The sequence below is a fragment of the Coenobita brevimanus genome, chromosome 79, assembly GCF_032717465.1.
Source record: "Coenobita brevimanus isolate Jiangsu-jjx chromosome 79, ASM3271746v2, whole genome shotgun sequence".
Taxonomy (NCBI): domain Eukaryota; kingdom Metazoa; phylum Arthropoda; class Malacostraca; order Decapoda; family Coenobitidae; genus Coenobita; species Coenobita brevimanus.
The window spans coordinates 10,980,050-11,000,594 of record NC_137032.1 but is presented as its reverse complement, the minus strand read 5'-3'; the positions used below and the strand labels follow the sequence as shown (position 1 = coordinate 11,000,594).

At 38.6% G+C, this 20,545-nt stretch overlaps 1 protein-coding gene across 1 annotated transcript in view; it reads left to right on the top strand.

Moving 5' to 3' along the window:
• LOC145409023 (putative neural-cadherin 2) overlaps positions 1–20,545 on the top strand; it is a 532,112-nt gene that overhangs the window by 253,167 nt on the left and 258,400 nt on the right. The window contains exons 9-10 of the mRNA XM_080279591.1: positions 2,215–2,390; positions 2,616–2,762. Of these exons, the coding sequence (XP_080135717.1) occupies positions 2,215–2,390; positions 2,616–2,762 (323 nt within the window). The remainder of the gene's footprint in view (positions 1–2,214; positions 2,391–2,615; positions 2,763–20,545) is intronic.

Sequence of the window (20,545 nt, the reverse complement as noted above, 5' to 3'; positions counted from 1 at the left end):
TCGTCAAGTTTCGCAAGATTTACTCCAAATTTCATATGTGACACCTTTGACTAGATATCCTGCTGTATTTATACGTCAGCACTAAAGTGACTGTCGGGGACGGGTTTGCTGTGCTTTGGCACCGATTCTTGTTAGTCTTATAAAATAGTTGTGGAGTCTGCATCTCGGGTTCTTGACCCTTTTCAGCCGATCGTTCGTATAGTCGACATGAGGGATTCTTAACATTTATAAACCGATTTTCCCGATCCATCATCCCCTTAGACCATTTCTCATTTCCAGTTCAAATACCAGAAACACAGCAAATTACTTGCTTATGTTAACAAATGAACTGCATGGCTAGGGCCAGGGACGGTCAGAGTCACGGCTTTACGACCATACTGCACAGTTCAGGCAGCGTAACAAACTACAAAGTGGTACAAACTATTACTTAAAATAATATGTTGGTCCATAGAATATCAGTCCATTGCACGGGACGGCCCTGCAGGGGCAGTTGCTTGCCTATCGTTGGTGGTACAGCCAGATCGGGGTTACACAGAAACTACAACAATCTCCTGAGGTATCTACGTATTGATGTACTTAGCCTAGTGTGGGGAGACTTTATGTACTTGCTGATTTGCCAGAGGACACTGATTGCGGTGAAAAACACCCACCTCACGTAACCGATGTTGATACTATGGCGAGACCTACCTAGAAATTTATGTTTGTCATTCAGTTTCAAAACACTGATTTCGTAAGATACTTTAATGCTGTAGTAAAGTAGTAGTTTCTCCCATTACGTTAATTGTCCTTGATTTTTTTGTCAGAGCTTACCTGGTAAGGTATTCCATCCATACCAGTTAAGAAAATGGTAAAGTATATACTTTAAAAACGAACTCCTTGTACTGAACTGATGTGGATACTTCAGAACTACTGTAGAGCTTAGTGTAAAGAAATTTGACAAAGTATTACTCGAGAATCTTGACAAAGCATTGTTCGAAATCTGACATCTCGGAAGTCTCTCTCATTTACCGGAAAGGATATAGGCACGCTACTTCAGACAGCTAAAGAATAGTATCTGTGTGCGTGAGTATTATGTCTCGTAAAAAAATATTTTTTCTTCATTGTCTCTGTTCATCCGGTAGTTTAGCTGGGGATCTGGATGTAATCAGCAAACACTTACTCGTATTATTCAGTTTGTCTAGGATTTACGACATACACGATGTACGTCAGTCGTCGAATGTGGATATGGTGTAGGTATTTTCTTAATGTGCCGCTCGCTCTGGTTGACCACCGACCACTCACATTGTTTTGGCTGGACCACGAAAACTGGCGGCGTTTATGACTGAAAGTAGTTTCAGGTAACTAACAAGCGTTTTAATTGGAGGTGTAAGGACCTCAGACTTGTTTAGGCGTCTTGATATTAACGAACCTGCTTTCGACGCTTACGGTTTCTCTTGAAGTGTGTGTGTGTGTGTGTGTGTGTGTGTGTGTGTGTGTGTGTGTGTGTGTGTAACTACACATAATTATCAGCCCGTGTCAGTTCACTTACTGTTGGCTCGGCCTACTATATTCGCGAGTTTCCTTCCTCGATTTTCTTGTATGCCTGTACCTTCTTTTCCATCTCAAGCTGTCTTTCAGTTACTGAGAACTTCCATTTGTTGTCTACGATTGCCTGGCGAGCGGTACTGCACAGTTACGTTCAGTAACTCTCTCTCTCATATATATATATATATATATATATATATATATATATATATATATATATATATATATATATATATATATATATATATATATATATATATATATATAATCATCTCATCAGCCGTTTGAGTGTCCACTGCAGGACCGGCCTATCCCTACCGAAGTTGGGACGATGCGGCCAATGTATCTCTACCAAGTGGCTTAGGCTGTCTAGTAGAGATTGTGTTTAGGGTGAGAAGCGCTTGTAAGTGTAATTGGTGTGTTGGAGTGGCTTTGGATGTGTGTGTAGTCTGTGAACCAAGTGTAATCGGCCCGCGAAAGCCGACTGGGTGCAAGCATACTTTATAGTATGCGACACTGGTTCAACCACAGCACCCCTTGTGTCCGCCAATGCAGTATGTGGCCAGAAGAACGCTCCCAAAGTTTTTTACCCCTGATGGGTGCGAACCCTCGTTCTTCAGTGTACGAAAACGCACACTTTACCACTGTACCACAGAGGCTCATTATATATATATTCATATTTTTTTTCAGGTACAGGGACAGTGGTGATAAATGTGAGGGACCAGAACGATAATTCACCCCGCCTTGCACGGCGAGAATGGGAACTGGAGGTGGATGAGACTGTCCCAGGCGCCTCCCCCTCCAACACCACCTTACTCGAGTTATCCGTCACAGACAAGGACACCAGCAACACTTTTATGTTTAGGGTGAGGCGACGAATAAGTCGTTAAACTGATAGCAAGAAGGAACATAGTCCAACAAACATGGTATCAATATTTTCCATTCAAAGTTATTTTGAGTTTATAAAAGAGATGCATGAAAAGAGGCCTGAAATCAGTAAGGATTGGAGTAGTTTATTCGACCAGAAAAGACAGGATAATTGTTTGAGGGGAAGTATCTCCTGAATAATAAGGCAGTCTCTGATTCTCCAGGTGGTGGAGGAGAGCGGGTGGGGGTGGGACATGTTTGAGGTGCAGGGGGAGGGTGCGTCAGGCCACCTCTACGCTCAACGACCCTTGGACTACGAGAACGAAGGACATCGACGGGGCTTCAGGTTTATGGTACAAGTCACAGATAAGGTGAGGCTCGAACAAAGTTTAAATAATGAAAACTAACATTATTAATCACCCTGCAAACGAAATCGGATGGCTGGTATCTGTCTGACAGGGTCGTATCCGATTATACAGTGCTAAAAGTATGCTCGTGTGTGTGTGTGTGTGTGTGTGTGTGTGTGTGTATGATTGACTGTTTGATGTTTGTCTTCTATCTATATATCGTCCATCGTAAAGCTCCTTAACGAAATTAAATTTGACATTTAATTCAAGAACAAAGACTTAGGAATACGATTATGCATAGCTGATAGAAAATGTATATATTTCTTCATCAGCATAGTAGCACAAGTATGTAGAGGGACTCTTCAACGCTGTGGAATGCACGTGTCACAAAAGTTGACTTTTCGACTGATACAGCATACATGCATCTGATTAGACTTTCATTCCGAGTCTGGTGGTCAGAGGCCGTTGCCTTACTTATAGTGATTGCAGTCTGCACGAGCATAATTACATATATATTAAAAAGAGTTACGTAAAGCATCGTGATAATGGTAAAAGTTTACTTACTGGTACCAAATGCTCTAGCAGTGTCAATGTTTTTCCTGCTTCTTACTTCATGTAAATATGCTTTCATAGACTGACTGATGTAGTATTAACAGAGGTCACATTACAAACCGACCTAAAGCTACAGTACATTATGTCCACTCTGCTTAATACCCTGTCAGGAGTGTGAGGACCCTGGATATGCTACTTAATCCATACATATAATCAAAGTGACCAGTCATTCGTCCTTGAATGGTATCATGCGAACAGTAAATGCTACCCCTCGCTTGGATATAAACTCTTATGATCCATATTAGGCTGGATTAGCATTCAGCGCAGTAACTAGTTGTCTAGGTTACAAGAAACTATTTTTCTTGCTTCTCAGTTAAAGACGGTGAATAAAACCCACACTTGTAGACGAAGAATATAATTACCAAACAGTTTCGGTGGACACTGCCACCATCTTCAGTGGTCAAGATAGTGAGAGGGAGTGACATACTGACTATACAAGGGTTCCTTTTTATGCGTGTGTGTGTGGAAGGGTGGGGTAAAGGTGAGGTGGGGTGGGATAGATTGTAAGCGGGGATTAACTCAAGGGGGATTTTGGGGGGGACATTACCGGACAGGTCAGGTGTAATTCCTATCTGACCTTACCTGCGTCGTAGCAGGAAGGGACATATCCACTAGGGACCTCATTATAGGATCTAGCTTGTACATACCTTCACTAAGGTTGAAATTCTCGTATTTCTGGATACACATGGCTTCAATAATCTTTCGTTTCCGAAAGTCATGACTTCTATACAATAGATGGCTACCTTGCCAGTCAATTCTGTGGTTGGCTTCACAAACATGGTTAAATATTGCATTATTTAAATTACATGTTCTCATGGCATACTGGTGTTCCTTAATCCGTGTTTCCAAACTACGACCTGTTTCTCCTACGTAAACTAGTTCACAATCTTTACAAGGAATTTTATATATGCCTGCTTCTGAATATGTTGTACATTTGTTCTTTACTAACATTGCTCTGATGGTGGAGGTATACCTAAATGCTATATTTACATCACTACTGTAACCTATTAACTTTAACATATTCAAGTCTGCAACTTAAGGCAAAGTGAGGAAACGTTTCTTTTCTGTGGTGGGGTCTTTAGGTACGTAGTAAGATCGCCTAGCTTGAAGGTATGCTTGTTTAATGAACCATTTGGGATACCTTAAGTTTTGGAAGATTTCCCAAATGAGATTATTTTCTTCTTGTATATGTTCTGGACTGCATATTCTAAGGGCTCTAAGGAACATTGATGAGATAACAGACAATTTTGTGGCAGACTGATGATACGAAAAATAATGAATGAACAAGTTACAACTGGTTGGTTTCCTATACACCTTAAAGCTAAGTGAATGAATTTGCTTCATCACCAGCACATCAAGAAAGGGAAGAACACCCCCGTTCTCCCACTCAACTTTGAATTTAATGGAGGGAGCAAGATTATTTAGGTGTGTGAAAAACTCGTCAAAATTATCAAGTGCTGAAGGCCAAAATGAAAATATGTCATCAACATAACGAAACCAAATGAGTTGAGGGGGAGAAACTCGTGGGAGTAGTTCCGTTTCATAATACTCCATACATAAATTGCTTAAAATGGGTGACAATGGAGAACCCATACCCCTACCAAAACGTTGCATGTAGAAGTTGTTGTTAAATGAAAAAGCATTCGAAGTCACACATAATTTTACAAGTTCTATGAAACTGTCAGCTGGCATACTTAAGTCAATATCACATTCTGGCAATTTGTTAGCTAGAAATTCCAAAACATTATTAATGGGAACTTTGGTAAACAATGAATCAACATCGAAGCTAACCATTTTACCGGAGAAAAAGTCAAGTGATTTAATTTTCTCTATAAAATCCGAAGTGTTCTTTACGTGTGCTGGGGATACTGTACCTACTACAGGGGCTAATTTATTGGCAAGAAACTGAGATAACTTATACGTAAAACACCCACACTGTGAAATTATGGGACGCAGTGGAATATTAGCTATATGGGTCTTTGGTAATCCGTATATATATGGTAATTTAGGGTTGATCTGAATGAACTTATTGATATCTACATTAGGCACATTTTTCAACATTTCTTTCACTTTCTTGTTAAATGCTGATGCAAGTCTCTTCAGACAAAACTGAATATGAAAATAAAATGAACCATCTTTTGAGTGATACCACAACATACGAAAAATTACGGTCCTCCCCTCTGAAGAGACTTGCATCAGCATTTAACAAGAAAGTGAAAGAAGTGTTGAAAAATGTGCCTAATGTAGATATCAATAAGTTCATTCAGATCAACCCTAAATTACCATATATATACGGATTACCAAAGACCCATAAAGCTAATATTCCACTGCGTCCCATAATTTCACAGTGTGGGTGTTTTACGTACAAGTTATCTCAGTTTCTTGCCAATAAATTAGCCCCTGTAGTAGGTACAGTATCCCCAGCACACGTAAAGAACACTTCGGATTTTATAGAGAAAATTAAATCACTTGACTTTTTCTCCGGTAAAATGGTTAGCTTCGATGTTGATTCATTGTTTACCAAAGTTCCCATTAATAATGTTTTGGAATTTCTAGCTAACAAATTGCCAGAATGTGATATTGACTTAGGTATGCCAGCTGACAGTTTCATAGAACTTGCAAAATTATGTGTGACTTCGAATGCTTTTTCATTTAACAACAACTTCTACATGCAACGTTTTGGTAGGGGTATGGGTTCTCCATTGTCACCCATTTTAAGCAATTTATATATGGAGTATTATGAAACGGAACTACTCCCACGAGTTTCTCCCCCTCAACTCATTTGGTTTCGTTATGTTGATGACATATTTTCATTTTGGCCTTCAGCACTTGATAATTTTGACGAGTTTTTCACACACCTAAATAATCTTGCTCCCTCCATTAAATTCAAAGTTGAGTGGGAGAACGGGGGGTGTTCTTCCCTTTCTTGATGTGCTGGTGATGAAGCAAATTCATTCACTTAGCTTTAAGGTGTATAGGAAACCAACCAGTTGTAACTTGTTCATTCATTATTTTTCGTATCATCAGTCTGCCACAAAATTGTCTGTTATCTCATCAATGTTCCTTAGAGCCCTTAGAATATGCAGTCCAGAACATATACAAGAAGAAAATAATCTCATTTGGGAAATCTTCCAAAACTTAAGGTATCCCAAATGGTTCATTAAACAAGCATACCTTCAAGCTAGGCGATCTTACTACGTACCTAAAGACCCCACCACAGAAAAGAAACGTTTCCTCACTTTGCCTTAAGTTGCAGACTTGAATATGTTAAAGTTAATAGGTTACAGTAGTGATGTAAATATAGCATTTAGGTATACCTCCACCATCAGAGCAATGTTAGTAAAGAACAAATGTACAACATATTCAGAAGCAGGCATATATAAAATTCCTTGCAAAGATTGTGAACTAGTTTACGTAGGAGAAACAGGTCGTAGTTTGGAAACGCGGATTAAGGAACACAAGTATGCCATAAGAACATGTAATTTAAATAATGCAATATTTAACCATGTTTGTGAAGCCAACCACAGAATTGACTGGCAAGGTAGCCATCTATTGTATAGAAGTCATGACTTTCGGAAACGAAAGATTATTGAAGCCATGTGTATCCAGAAATACGAGAATTTCAACCTTAGTTAAGGTATGTACAGGCTAGATCCTATAATGAGGTCCCTAGTGGAAATGTCCCTTCCTGCTACGACACAGGTAAGGTCAGATAGGAATTACACCTGACCTGTCCAGTAATGTCCCCCCCAAAATCCCCCTTGGGTTAATCCCCGCTTACAATCTACCCCACCCCACCTCACCTTTACCCCACCCTTCCACACACACAAGCATAAAAAGGAACCCTTGTATAGTCAGTATGTCACTCCCTCTCACTATCTTGACCACTGAAGATGGTGGCAGTGTCCACCGAAACTGTTTGGTAATTATATTCTTCGTCTACAAGTGTGGGTTTTATTCACCGTCTTTGATTATCATGCAAGAGTGATTCATCCACCCATTCTCAGTTAAAGTAACACTAAATAAAGTGACACGATACTACATGAGACCCGAGTGAAATTGTATCAGTCTTGGTTGGCTAATGCATGAAAAGCGAATGAAGATAATTAATATTGTTACGTCCCTACACCACACTGCCACAGACTCCAACAGCAGTAGTCTAGTACAAGAAGGACTTTGCCCAGTGAGTTGTCTACGGTCAGCCTTCCGGTGTACAGCACATAAGATCAGCTGAGGCGAAAATAAACACTGACCTCTTAAAGTTCACTGTCTATTTTCCAAATAATTATACTTAATGCATGCCAGCTTCACTTCACTATTCTTACAAGCACTGGAGCTATACACTTTACTAACAGCTATTACACTTAATGCCTGACAACACTTCACTGTTATTACACTTAATGCTTGACAACACTTCACTGTTATTACACTTAATACCTGACAACACTTCACTGTTATTACACTTAATACCTGACAACACTTCATTGTTATTACCCAATTACACTTAATGATTTCCACTTTACTGTTTTCACACAAGTACCGAAAATATACAGTCTTCACTGCACTGACACTGCATTACACTCAAACTGAAATGAAAACCAACTAAACATGTTCTAGTCTCTTATCCATCCTTATATAAGCTTGCATTGTACTAGCATGATCTTCTTCTCGAGCATTGTAGGACATGCTGGTCCTGCATCAGCCCCTAGCAACAACAGTTACCAACTAGGAGACAGCAAAACATGCCAGAGATTTCCTACATTATATAACACTGTAAATTACTTAGCATACTGACTTAATTTGCATAATTAACAAGCAATCATATAAACATTATAAAGAAAAAGAGCAAAAAAATTAATGCATTACTTACGAAATAAATACGCTCACAAACAGCAGGCAAACTGGCAACTGTGACTCATACCAGAACCAGCTACCGTAAACATCTGGAATCAGCTAGAAGCTTTGAGACTACCTAACTACCAAATCCCGCTTCTTAACACTATTCCCTCCCTAGTCCTTTGTCGTTCTGACAAAACTACACAATATATACAAAAATAAACCTTAATCCTAATGAAACATCTAACTACACACAAAATACTCCTTCAACTAATCAGACCTTCTGTGCCGCTTCCAATGGCGTTCTTGCTTCTCCACACAGTCCACTCCTCCTGGATGGTCTTGGTCCTCTCCTTGATTGACTTCTTCTCTCGGGAAACTGTCACCATCCTCTTGCACTTCAGCTCCTTGGTCCTCCTTAACATCTTTGGCTGCGGGAGAGCACGATTCCTTGGAGACGTCCCAGCTGTACTGTCCTGGCCCATGGCATTGCCACAGATGGTTCACATGTACCACCTTTGGGCGAGACTTCCTGCCTCCCCAAATCTGATACGTTACGTCTGATAGGCGATCCAGCACAGTGTAAGGCCCATGCCATGGGCTCTGCAGCTTTGGTGACTGTCCCTTCTTTCACAGAGGATTGTATAACCAAACATGGTCACCATCTTTGAAGCTCACCTCACTTGCCTTGACATCATACTTGCACTTAATCAACTCTCCTGAAAACTTGATGTCTCCTCGCACTTGATGATGTACCTCAGCCAACCTTTCCTGAAGGTGCTTCACATAGCCAGTGGTATCTGTAGGCAGCTCTTCACCAGGTGGTCTTCCCATTAACAAGTCAAGAGGTAAGTGTAACTCATGGTCAAACGTCAGCTTTACAGGGGTGTAGCCGGTAGACTCATGGGATGCAGACCGACATGCCATCAGCAATGCAGGTAATTTCTGGCCCCATTCTGTTTGTCTCTCTATGCAGTACTTGGCCAGTCCTTGTCCCAGGGTCCAGTTGAATTTCTCCACCATCTCATCTGACTGTGGCCTCAGTGGGGTCGTCCTGGTCTTCTTGATCCCCAGTAACTTGCAGCACTCACGGAACACAGCAGACTCAAAGTTTCTACCCTGGTCTGGATGTACAGTAGCTCTTGTGGTATCCCAAACGACAGAAAAACTGGTCAACCAACATCTGAGCAACAGTTGCAGCCTCTTGATCAGGGATACCATAGGCTTCTGGCCACCTTGTGAAGTAGTCCATGGCAACACATATATACCGGTTTCCTCTTTCAGTGAGTGGCAAAGTTCCAGCAATGTCCACCGTGACTCTTTCCATTGGTCCACCCACTTGGTACAGCTGGAGAGGGGCGCAACCACGTTTCTTGGGTCCATTCTTGGTACAACACAAAGTCACAAGCCAGACACCACTCTTCACCATCCTGATACATGCCAATCCAGTAGAACCTCTGTCGCAGCCAGCTTAGTGTTTTCTTCATTCCCAGATGCCCGCTAGTGATCTGATTATGGGACTCATCCAAGATCTCGCACCTATTCTTCTTCAGAACCACCAGTTGCCAATAATTCTGAGGCCGTTGGGTGTCTCCCACTGACGCTCCAGTAGTCCATTGTTCAAACGAAGATGGTCCCACTGACTCGAGTAGCTCTTGGTAGCAGGGCTTAACCTGGAAACTTCTTCCCAAGATGGTCGCACTGTACAACACTGCAGCCACTCTAGCGCTGGTTGTATATCTGCATCCTCCATCTGCGTCCTCCCCTCTACTGACATCTGGCCTGGAATTTCCATTGTAGCACTCTTGATGCTAGTAACAAGCTGCACTTCCCTCTCATTCTTCTGCTGCTTTAGCTTGGCATCTATTTCCTCCTTGAACTGTTGCTGTTCTTCCCTCATTTCCCCCATGAAAGCATCTAGCTGTCCTTTCATCCTCAGTTGTAATTCCCTCTGTGGCTCCTCTGATGCCTCTTGAAGTTGTTCGTCTCATTCTTTTTGTTCTTCATGTTGTGCCTCTAGTTGTTTCCTATTTGCCTTCAACAGTACACCTCGTGCCTGTACTAGTTCTTTGAGTTCTTTATAATGTTCGTGTAATAGTTCTTTGAGTTCTTTCTGTCCTTCCTTCTGTGCCTGTATTTGTGTTTGTAATAGCTTCATAATTGCACTCAATGATGCCTCTTCCTGCCTTTTTGCTCCATGTCGAAGATTAGCCTCACTGCAGCCCTTAATAATAATCCACACTCCTGACACCAGTGTTGTGTCCCAGTCTCACACTGCCACAGGCTCCAACAGCAGTAGTCCAGTAAAAGAAGGACGTTGCCCAGTGAGTTGTTCTTCCTGTGGTCAGCCTTTCGGTGCACAGCACACAAGATCAGCTGTGGCAAAAATATACACTGGCTTCTTAAAGTTCACTATATTCCAAATAATTATACTTAATGCTTGTAACTTCACTTCACTATTCTTAAAAGAAAGGAGCTATACAAGCTTTACTAACTGCTATTACACGTCTTAATGCTTGACAACACTTCACTGTTATTACACTTAATGCCTGACAACATTGTTATTACACAATTACACTTAATGATTTCCACTTCACTGTTTTCAAACAAGTACCGAAAATAAACAAACTTCACAGCACTGACACTGCATTACACTCAAACTGAAATGAAAACCAACTAAACTTGTTTTAGTCTCTTATCCATCCTTATATAAGCTTGCATTGTACTAGCATGATCTACTTCTCGAGCATTGTAGGACATGCTGGTCCTGCATCAGCCCCTAGCAACAACAGTTACCAACTAGGAGACAGCAAAACATGCCAGAGATTTCCTACATTATAAAACACTGTAAATTACTTAGCATACTGACTTAAATTGCATAATTAACAAGCAATCACATAAACATTATTAAGAAAAAGAGCACAAAAATTAATGCATTACTTACGAAATAACTACGCTCACAATCAGCAGGCAAATTGGCAACTGTGACTCATACCAGAACCAGCTACCGTAAACATCGGGAATCAGCTAGAAGCTTTGAGACTACCTAACTACCTAATCCCGCTTCGTAACAATATTCATCGTTATCGAGTTGATACTACTTGTGCATTAAGAAAAAAAAATCGTAGCTTACCATCTCCCAGTGGTCTTCGGCCGTAGTTTTTAAAATACTTTCTAGTGTCCAAGGACCTACATTGAAATTAATTATTAATCTCCGAGGACTTCCTTCTTAGTCTACTTTGTACTGCCATTACTTGATTTTATTTAGCATGGGAGATACTTTTCACTAAGATGAATATGAGAGCGAAAGCTTCAAAACTCTTCACTTTGGCCTCCTAGTTGAATAACTCATTTGTTAGTTACATGAATTATATACAAAAAGAACATTATAGTACAGTACTGCATAGTTTAACATACATTTTTAACATATATTTTCTTTTCAAGCATATTCAGAAACACACACACACACACGCACACAGACGGATTCAATCGAGGCGGACGTGCGACATCGGCGCTCCGTACCAAACCAACACGGCCAGTGGCATTACCTAAATTAGTATCTTTGTATGAATCAAGCTCTGTACCAGGTTAGACTAAATGATTTTTCATTATTAAAAGGAAAATAATAATAAGTTTAAACAAGACTTGTTCAAACATGAAAAAGAACCAAGATGAAAGAATACGCTGAGTCATCTGAGGTTTATATAGACTACAACAACACAGGGATTATAAGTACATGCTCTGCACTTTTAGTATTGCAAAATGGATACATACTTTAGTAAAGCAAATTTGGAAAAGAAAAGGGATAAAGGTAAAAAGCAAAATCATGATTTCTACCAAGAACTGGTTGAAGTGGAGACTCACAATAGACTGGTTGAACGTGTAAACAAACTAGAAATGGCTTTCAAAAATGAAATTGATGAAATAAAGAAGCAGATGCACTTGCAAAAGGAAGAAATAGAAAAACTAGGAAGGGAGGCCAATAAGAAAGCCACAACCATCAGTGAACTAACAGTGGAATTGAGTACACTTAGGAAGAAAATGAGTGAAATGGCAAGTACAGTAGTCAATCACGAGAGTGTTATGGAAGAGTTCAAAAATGACACAGAGACAATTAGGCAAGTAAGCAGTCTTATTGACCACAGTAGTGATATTGAGGAGAAGATAACACAGGTGAATGAAGCTGTGCAAAGCTACAAAAATAATGTGGAAACCACGTATGCTGAAATGGTGAAAGTAAAGAAAGACGTAGAAACAAGGGTGGAGGAACAAAGCATTAAAAAGGAGGTGAAAAGAATAATCCAAAACAATCCAAAGTTAGTCAGAGATTCAGTAAATATAAACAAATCTATAGTAATCACTGGTATAGAAGAGGAAGAAGTAAAAAACAAGATCACAAGAGACAAAAAGGTGATGGCAAATGTAATGAGCTTACTGAAAGAAGTATCAGAGGAAATCTGTAGTAAAGACATAGAGGAACACAAAAGGTTAGGGAAATATGAGAAAAGCAAGACAAGACCTCTAAAGGTGACTTTCCAGAGTGTAAACACTGTGGAAGAGATACTAAAAAATGCAAAGAATCTTATGGAAAAAGAGGAGTTCAAAAATGTATGGATAAAAAGATGCCTAACACAAGAGGAACTGGAATTACTGAAAGAGAAAAGGGAGGAAGCAAAAACAAAAAATGAGGGAAGATCAGAAGAGGAAAAGAAGAAATTTTTTTTACAAAGTAATAGGATTGCAGGTACGAAAGTGGTACGCAAACAGGATGGAATAAAAAGGAGGAAGGTAGTAGAACCATATCATGACAAGTATATAAACAAGATGATAAAGCTGATGTACTCAAATGTGGATGGAATGGTATCTAAATTACTAGAGATGAATGATTATGTCAGAGAAAATGAACCACAAATAATATGCCTAACTGAAACAAAATTAAGACCAAGGATATCCAATGACATACTAAACTTAGAGGAATACAATATATGGAGAAGAGACAGAAATTTAAAAAAAGGAGGAGGAATTATAATATTAACTAAGAAAAATCTAAAAGTCAATGAAATAAAACTAGATATACCATCACAAGTAGAACTGATTGAAGTAGAGATCAACACATCTGAAGGTAAAGTAATTGTAGCCAATTTGTACATGCCACCCAGATCAAACACATGGGAAAGAGATGAATATGAGGACCTGGCAGAGAGTACAATTCAGAGTTTAAGATCATTACTACATAAAATGGAAGAGAAATCAGAAAGAATTATACTAACTGAGGATTTCATTACAAATATAAATTGGACTACTCTAGATATAATTAGCCAAGAAAGCTGTTGGGACCAAAAGCTCCTGGAACTCGTACAAGAGTTCTTCCTAACGCAACATGTGAGGGAAACCACCAGAAAAAGAGGACTTGATGTACCTTCAGTGCTAGATCTAATATTTACTAGGCAAGAAAATGATATTGACAGTTTAACATATCACCCTCCACTCGGCAAAAGCGATCATGCAGTACTAAATTATAACTTCACGATAGCATATGACATAGTAAACAGCAATGACAGTTACAAAAAGAGCCAAAACTATAAAATGGGAAATTATCAAGACCTAAAGAAGTATTTCTTAGAAGTTGATTGGGAAAATGAGCTTAGAGAACAAAATTTAAATGCTGTATATAAAAAATTCTGTGAATTTTATGAAATAGGAGTCCAGATGTACATCCCACAGCACAAAGAAGCAGATAAGAAAATAGAGAAATGGTTCAATACAAAATGTAAAAAATCAAAAGAAAGAAGAGATTTGTTGTGGAATAGATACAGAAGACATAATAGTGAAAGGGCGTATAATAATTACAAACAGGCAAGAAACGATTATACAAGAATAAGGAGGGAAGCTCAAAAACAGTTTGAGGAGGATATACTAAATAAAAGTAGTGATCAACCAAAGCTGTTTTACAGCTATATCAGAAACAAAACCAAAGTAAAAGATATAATACAAACAATTACGGACGAGGGAATCACTTATACACAAGAGAAAGATATTTGTGAAGCACTAAATAAGAATTTCCAATTAGTTTTAACAGAAGAAAAAAAGTTTGAGAGGGACTATGTTGAACATGGATGTCCACACATACTACCAAATATACAAATAGCAGAAAAAGTAATACAGGAGGAGTTAAGTAGATTAGACAGAGGAAAAGCAAGTGGTCCTGATGAAATGTCATGTTGGGTACTACGAGAATGTGCAAAGGAGTTAAGTAAACCATTATTTTTAATTTTCAAGAAATCCTTGAGTCAAGGTAAACTACCTAATATTTGGAAGAAAGCAAATATTGTCCTCTTATTCAAGAAAGGAAATAGACAAAATCCACTCAACTACCGACCAGTATCACTGACCAGTGTTGTAAGCAAGGTATTAGAAAAGCTTATAAGAAAAGCTTGGGTAAATCATCTAGAAGAACACAGTATGATAATAGAAAGACAGTTTGGTTTCAGAAAAGGAAAATCATGTGTTACTAATCTGTTGAGCTACTATGTCAGAGTAACAAACACAATACAGGAAAGAGAAGGATGGGTGGACAGTATCTATTTAGATTTCAAGAAAGCTTTTGACACAGTACCACACCAAAGACTTTTATAGAAACTGTACCATCAAGGAGGAATTCGAGGCAAACTGTTTTGTTGGATGCAAGACTTTCTCATAAAAAGAGAAATGAGAACAGTACTAAGAGGAAACTACTCATCATGGAAAGAAGTGACTAGTGGAGTACCACAGGGTTGAGTGCTGGCACCAATCATGTTTTTAGTGTATATAAATTATATAAACAGTAACACTGGAAATGAGAGCTATCTGAATATGTTTGCAGATGATGCAAAAATACAAAGGAGAATTACTAACACAGACTCTTGTAAAGAGCAACAAGAAGAATTAAATAAACTTCATGAATGGAGTAGTACATGGCAAATGGAATTCAATGTGGATAAGTGTCATGTAATCAAGTTTGGCAAAAGTGGAAAAAGACCTGATTGGGATTATAAGTTAGGAAATAAAACCCTATACCCAACAGAAAGAGAGAAAGACCTAGGTGTGATTATCAATAACAGACTATCTCCGGCTGACCACATCAGCGAGAAGGTACGGAACATGTATACACTACTTGCAAATATGAGAATAGCACTCACGTACATAAATGAAGACATGCTAAGAAGGATAATAACATCATTCATTAGACCAACCCTGGAATATGCATCAGTAATCTGGAGTCCTCATCTCAAAAAGCACATAGACAAGATTGAAAAAGTTCAAAGGGCCGCTACAAGATGGATACCAAGTTTAAGGGACCTAAGCTACGAAGAAAGACTAAATAAACTGAATCTACCAACACTACAGGAGAGAAGGAAAAGAGGTGACATGATAATGCTATATAAGTGCATATCAGGGAAGGAGAAAATAGACATAAATGATTACTTATCATATGGAGAAGCATCAGCAGGAGGACACTGCAAAAAACTGCATAAGAAGAGAGGTGATAAAGACGTAAGGAAATTCAGAGCAATTGATCAATGGAATGCACTACCGAATGAAATAGTGTGTGCCAAAACAATTCAGAAATTTAAGGATATGTACGATAAATATGGTTTAAGACACGGGACAGTACGAGCTTGACTCATTCCTGTAAAGATACAATTAGGTAAGAACAATTAGGTAAGAACACACACACATACACACACACACACACACACACACACACTAGCTATCAAGGAGAACAGACGTGGGCCGATAGCGCTCCATACCGAGCCAGCACGGCCAGTGACATTACCTAAATTAGTATCATTATATGAGTCAATCTCTGTACCAGGTTAGACTAAATGGTTTTTTATTAATAAAAAAAAATAAGAAGAAGTTTAAACAAGACTTGTTCAAACAGAAAAGAGAACCGAGTAGCGAAAGAATGCGCTCAGTCAGCTGATTGTTGTTTAGACTACAACTGCCCCAGGGAATGTAAGTACTCTGTGCTTTTAGTATTGCAAAATGGCCACATACTTTAGTAAAGCAAATTTGGAAAAGAAAAGGGATAAAGGTAGAAAGCAGGATGATGATTTCTACCAAGAACTGGTTGAAATGGAGACTCACAATAGACTGGTTGAACGTGTACACAAACTGGAGATGGCCTTCCAGAATGAAATTGATGAAATAAAGAAGTAGATGCACTTGCAAAAGGAAGAAATAGAAAAACTAGGAAGGGAGGTCAACAAGAAAGACACAACCATATATGAACTAACAGTAGAATTGAGTATAATTAGGAAGAAAATGAGTGAAATGGCAAGTACAGTAGTCATTCACGAGAGTATTATGGAAGAGTTCAAAAATGATACAGAGACAATGACGCAAGTAAGCAGTCTGATAGACCAGAGCAGTGATAATGAGGAGAAGATAACACTGGTGAATGAAGCTGTGCAAAGCTACAAAAATGATGTGGAAACCACGTATGCTGAAATGGTGAAAGTAAAGAACGACTTAGAAACAAGGGTGGAAGAAAAAAACATTAAAAAGGAAGTTAAAAGAATAATCCAAAACAATCCAAAGTTAGTCAGAGATTCAGTAGATATCAACAAATCTATAGTAATCACTGGTATAGAAGAGGAAGAAGTAAAAAACAAGATCTCAAGAGACAAAAAGGAGATGGCAAATGTAATGAGCTTATCGAAAGAAGTATCAGAGGAAATCTGTAGTAAAGACATAGAGGAACACAAAAGGTTAGGGAAATACGAGAAAAGCAAGTCAAGACCTCTAAAGGTAACTTTCCAGAGTGTAAACACCGTGGAGGAGATACTAAAAAATGCAAAGAATCTTATGGAAAAAAAAAGTTCAAAAATGTATGGATAAAAAGATGCCTAACACAAGAGGAACTGGAATTACTGAAAGAGAAAAGGGAGGAAGCAAAAACAAAAAATGAGGGAAGATCAGAAGAGGAGAACACATTTTTTTTTTTTTACAAAGTAATAGGATTGCAGGTACGAAAGTGGTACATAAACGGGAGGGAATAAAAAGGAGGAAGGTAGTAGAACCATGTCATGACAAGTATATAAACAAATTGATAAAGTTGATGTACTCAAATGTGGATGGAATGGTATCAAAATTATTAGAGATGAATGATTATGTCAGAGAAAATGAACCACATGTAATATGCCTAACTGAAACAAAATTAACACCAATGATATCCAATGACATACTAAACTCAGAGGAATATAATATATGGAGAAGAGATTGAAACTTAAAAAAAGGAGGAGGAATTATAATATTAACTAAGAAAAATCTAAAAGTCAATGAAATAAAACTAGATATACCCTCACAAGTAGAACTGATTGCAGTAGAGATGAAGACATCTGAAGGGAAAGTAATTGTAGCCAATATGTACATGTCACCCAGGTCAAACACATGGGAAAGAGACGAATATGAGGACCTGGGAGAGAGTACAATTCAGAGTTTAAGAGCATTACTACATAAAATGGAAGAGAAATCGGAAAAAATTATACTAACTGGAGATTTTAATACAAATATAAATTGGAATGCTCTAAATATAATTAGTCAAGAGAGCTGTTGGGACCAAAAGCTCCTGGATCTCGTGCAAGAGTTTTTTTTTTTATCACTGACCAGTGTTGTAAGCAAGGTATTAGAAAAGCTTATAAGAAAAGCTTGGGTAAATCATCTAGAAGAACACAATATGATAACAGAAAGACAGTTTGGTTTCAGAAAAGGAAAATCATGTGTTACTAATCTGTTGAGCTACTATGACGGAGTAACAGACACAATACAGGAAAGAGAAGGATGGGTGGACAGTATCTATTTAGATTTCAAGAAAGCATTTGACACAGTACCACACCAAAGACTTTTATGGAAACTGGACCATCAAGGAGGAATTCGAGGCAAACTGTTTTGTTGGATGCAAGCTTTTCTCATAAAAAGAGAAATGAGTACAGTACTAAGGGGAAACTACTCATCATGGAAAGAAGTGACTAGTGGAGTACCACAGTGTTCAGTGCTGGCACCAATCATGTTTTTAGTGTATATAAATGATATAGACAGTAACACTGGAAATGAAAGCTATCTAAATATGTTTGCAGATGATGCAAAAATACAAAGGAGAATCACTAACACAGACTCTTGTAAAGAGCTACAAGAAGAATTAAATAAACTTCATGAATGGAGTAGTACATGGCAAATGGAATTCAATGTGGACACGTGTCATGAACTCAAGTTTGGTAAAAGTGGAAAAAGACCTGATTGGGATTATACGTTAGGAAATAAAACCCTACACACATCAGAAAGAGAGAAGGACCTAGGTGTGATTATCAATAACAGACTATCTCCGGCTGACCACATCAGCGAGAAGGTACGGAACATGTATACACTGCTTGCAAATAAGAGAATAGCATTCACATACATAAATGAAGACATGCTAAGAAGGATAATAACATCATTCATCAGACCAACCCTGGAGTATGCATCAGTAGTTGGGAGTCCTCATCTCAAAAAACACATTGACAAGATTGAAAAAGTTCAAAGGGCCGCTACAAGATGGGTACCAAGCTTAAGGGATCTAAGCTACGAAGAAAGACTAAATAAACTAAATCTACCAACACTACAGGAGAGAAGGAAAAGAGGTGACATGATAATGCTATATAAATGCATATCAGGGAAGAAGAAAATAGACATAAATGATTACTTAACATATGGGGAAGCATCAGCAAGAGGACACTGCAAAAAACTACATAAGAAGAGAGGTGATAAAGACGTAAGGAAATTCAGTTTCCCAAACAGAGCAATTGATCAGTGGAATGCACTACCGAATGAAATAGTGTGTGCCAAAACAATTCACAAATTTAAGGATATGTACGATAAATATGGTTTAAGACAAGGGGCAGTACGAGCTTGACTCATTCCTGTAAAGATACAATTAGGTAAGAACAATTAGGTAAGAACACACACACACATCCTCGAATGCACAAAGACAGAGTTTGCTTGTCCATGAATACCAGAGCTTAAATAAGCTTAACTTTGCCAACAAATAGCCAATATTGAAGGCAGACTGACGACGAAGAGCATTCAACGGACACCATTCCAATGCAGAGGAGCGACTGACCCGGTTATACAGTACACATAAATATTGCAGCCATGTGATATACCGTCAGCAGCGGCAGCAGCCATTACACGTTTACTGCTTAACAAATGTCTCCTCCAACCTTTTCCACGAATTCCTTGATTTTGCCAATCTCTGCCAGGTTGTGCCTGCAAATTTCTTTATCTCATCTCTTCACCTCCTGTCTAGCCTTTTCCTGGTACGGCTGCAATCTCTTGGAGTCTAGTCAGCCAGCCTTTTGCTCCATCGGTTATCCTTTATTCGTGCTACATGACCTGCCCACTTCCATTTTTTTTCTTAACTTCTGTAATGTCTTTGACTCTCTGTCTCTCTGTCTCTCTCTCTCTCTCTCTCTCTCTCTCTCTCTCTCTCTCTCTCTCTCTCTCTCTCTCTCTCTCTCTCTCTCTCTCTCAGGTTGATCCCTTCCTGGCTGTCAAAGATATACCCAACATTAATCTTGTCATTGCTCTTTGAGAACGGATGAGTTTGTTTTCCACTGATTTTGTCAGTTTCCAGGTCTCACAGGCATAGGGCATATTTGGGATATACATTCGTTATATAATTTTCGTTTCATACACAATAGCAAGCTGCTTCTCATGGTATCACTGCGTTTACCGAAAGCTTTCCATTCAGTTGCGATGCGTCTATTTATTTCGTTGTCATGGTCTTTCGTTAGTTTTCGTATTTGTCTCGGAGTAAATGTGCTCATCAGTCTCTTCAAGAATTTCTTAATTCATTTTAATGATGCTCTTTGGTGTATTTGATTTAAATATTACATTTACTTTGGTTCATCTTCAGCTGTATTTAGAGATTTTCTCTAATTAATACTTATTGCAACGTCAGTGCTGTTTCTGAGACAATGCCATCTTTAAATTTTAAATGGTTTAAGTTTTCTCCACCTGTGTTTACTCCATTGTTCTTCCATTGTAGGTTTCTGATAATGCGTTCAAGCTATGCTGTAAATAATTTTCGTGAAAGTGTGTCTCCCTGACACGCCTTTCTCATTTTTTTCTTATCTGAGTTTCGCGTAACTTAATCATAGCAGCTCCTTTTTCGTTTTCGTATATGTGTTCGAACATTTTTACAATGTTCTAGTTAACTCCATCTTCCCTCAAGTAATTTACAGTTGTTATATGCTACACTGAATGGAAAGACTTCGTAATCGACAGAACCTAAGCACAATTGTTTACACTATTCTGTAGTTTTCTCAGATACCTGATTC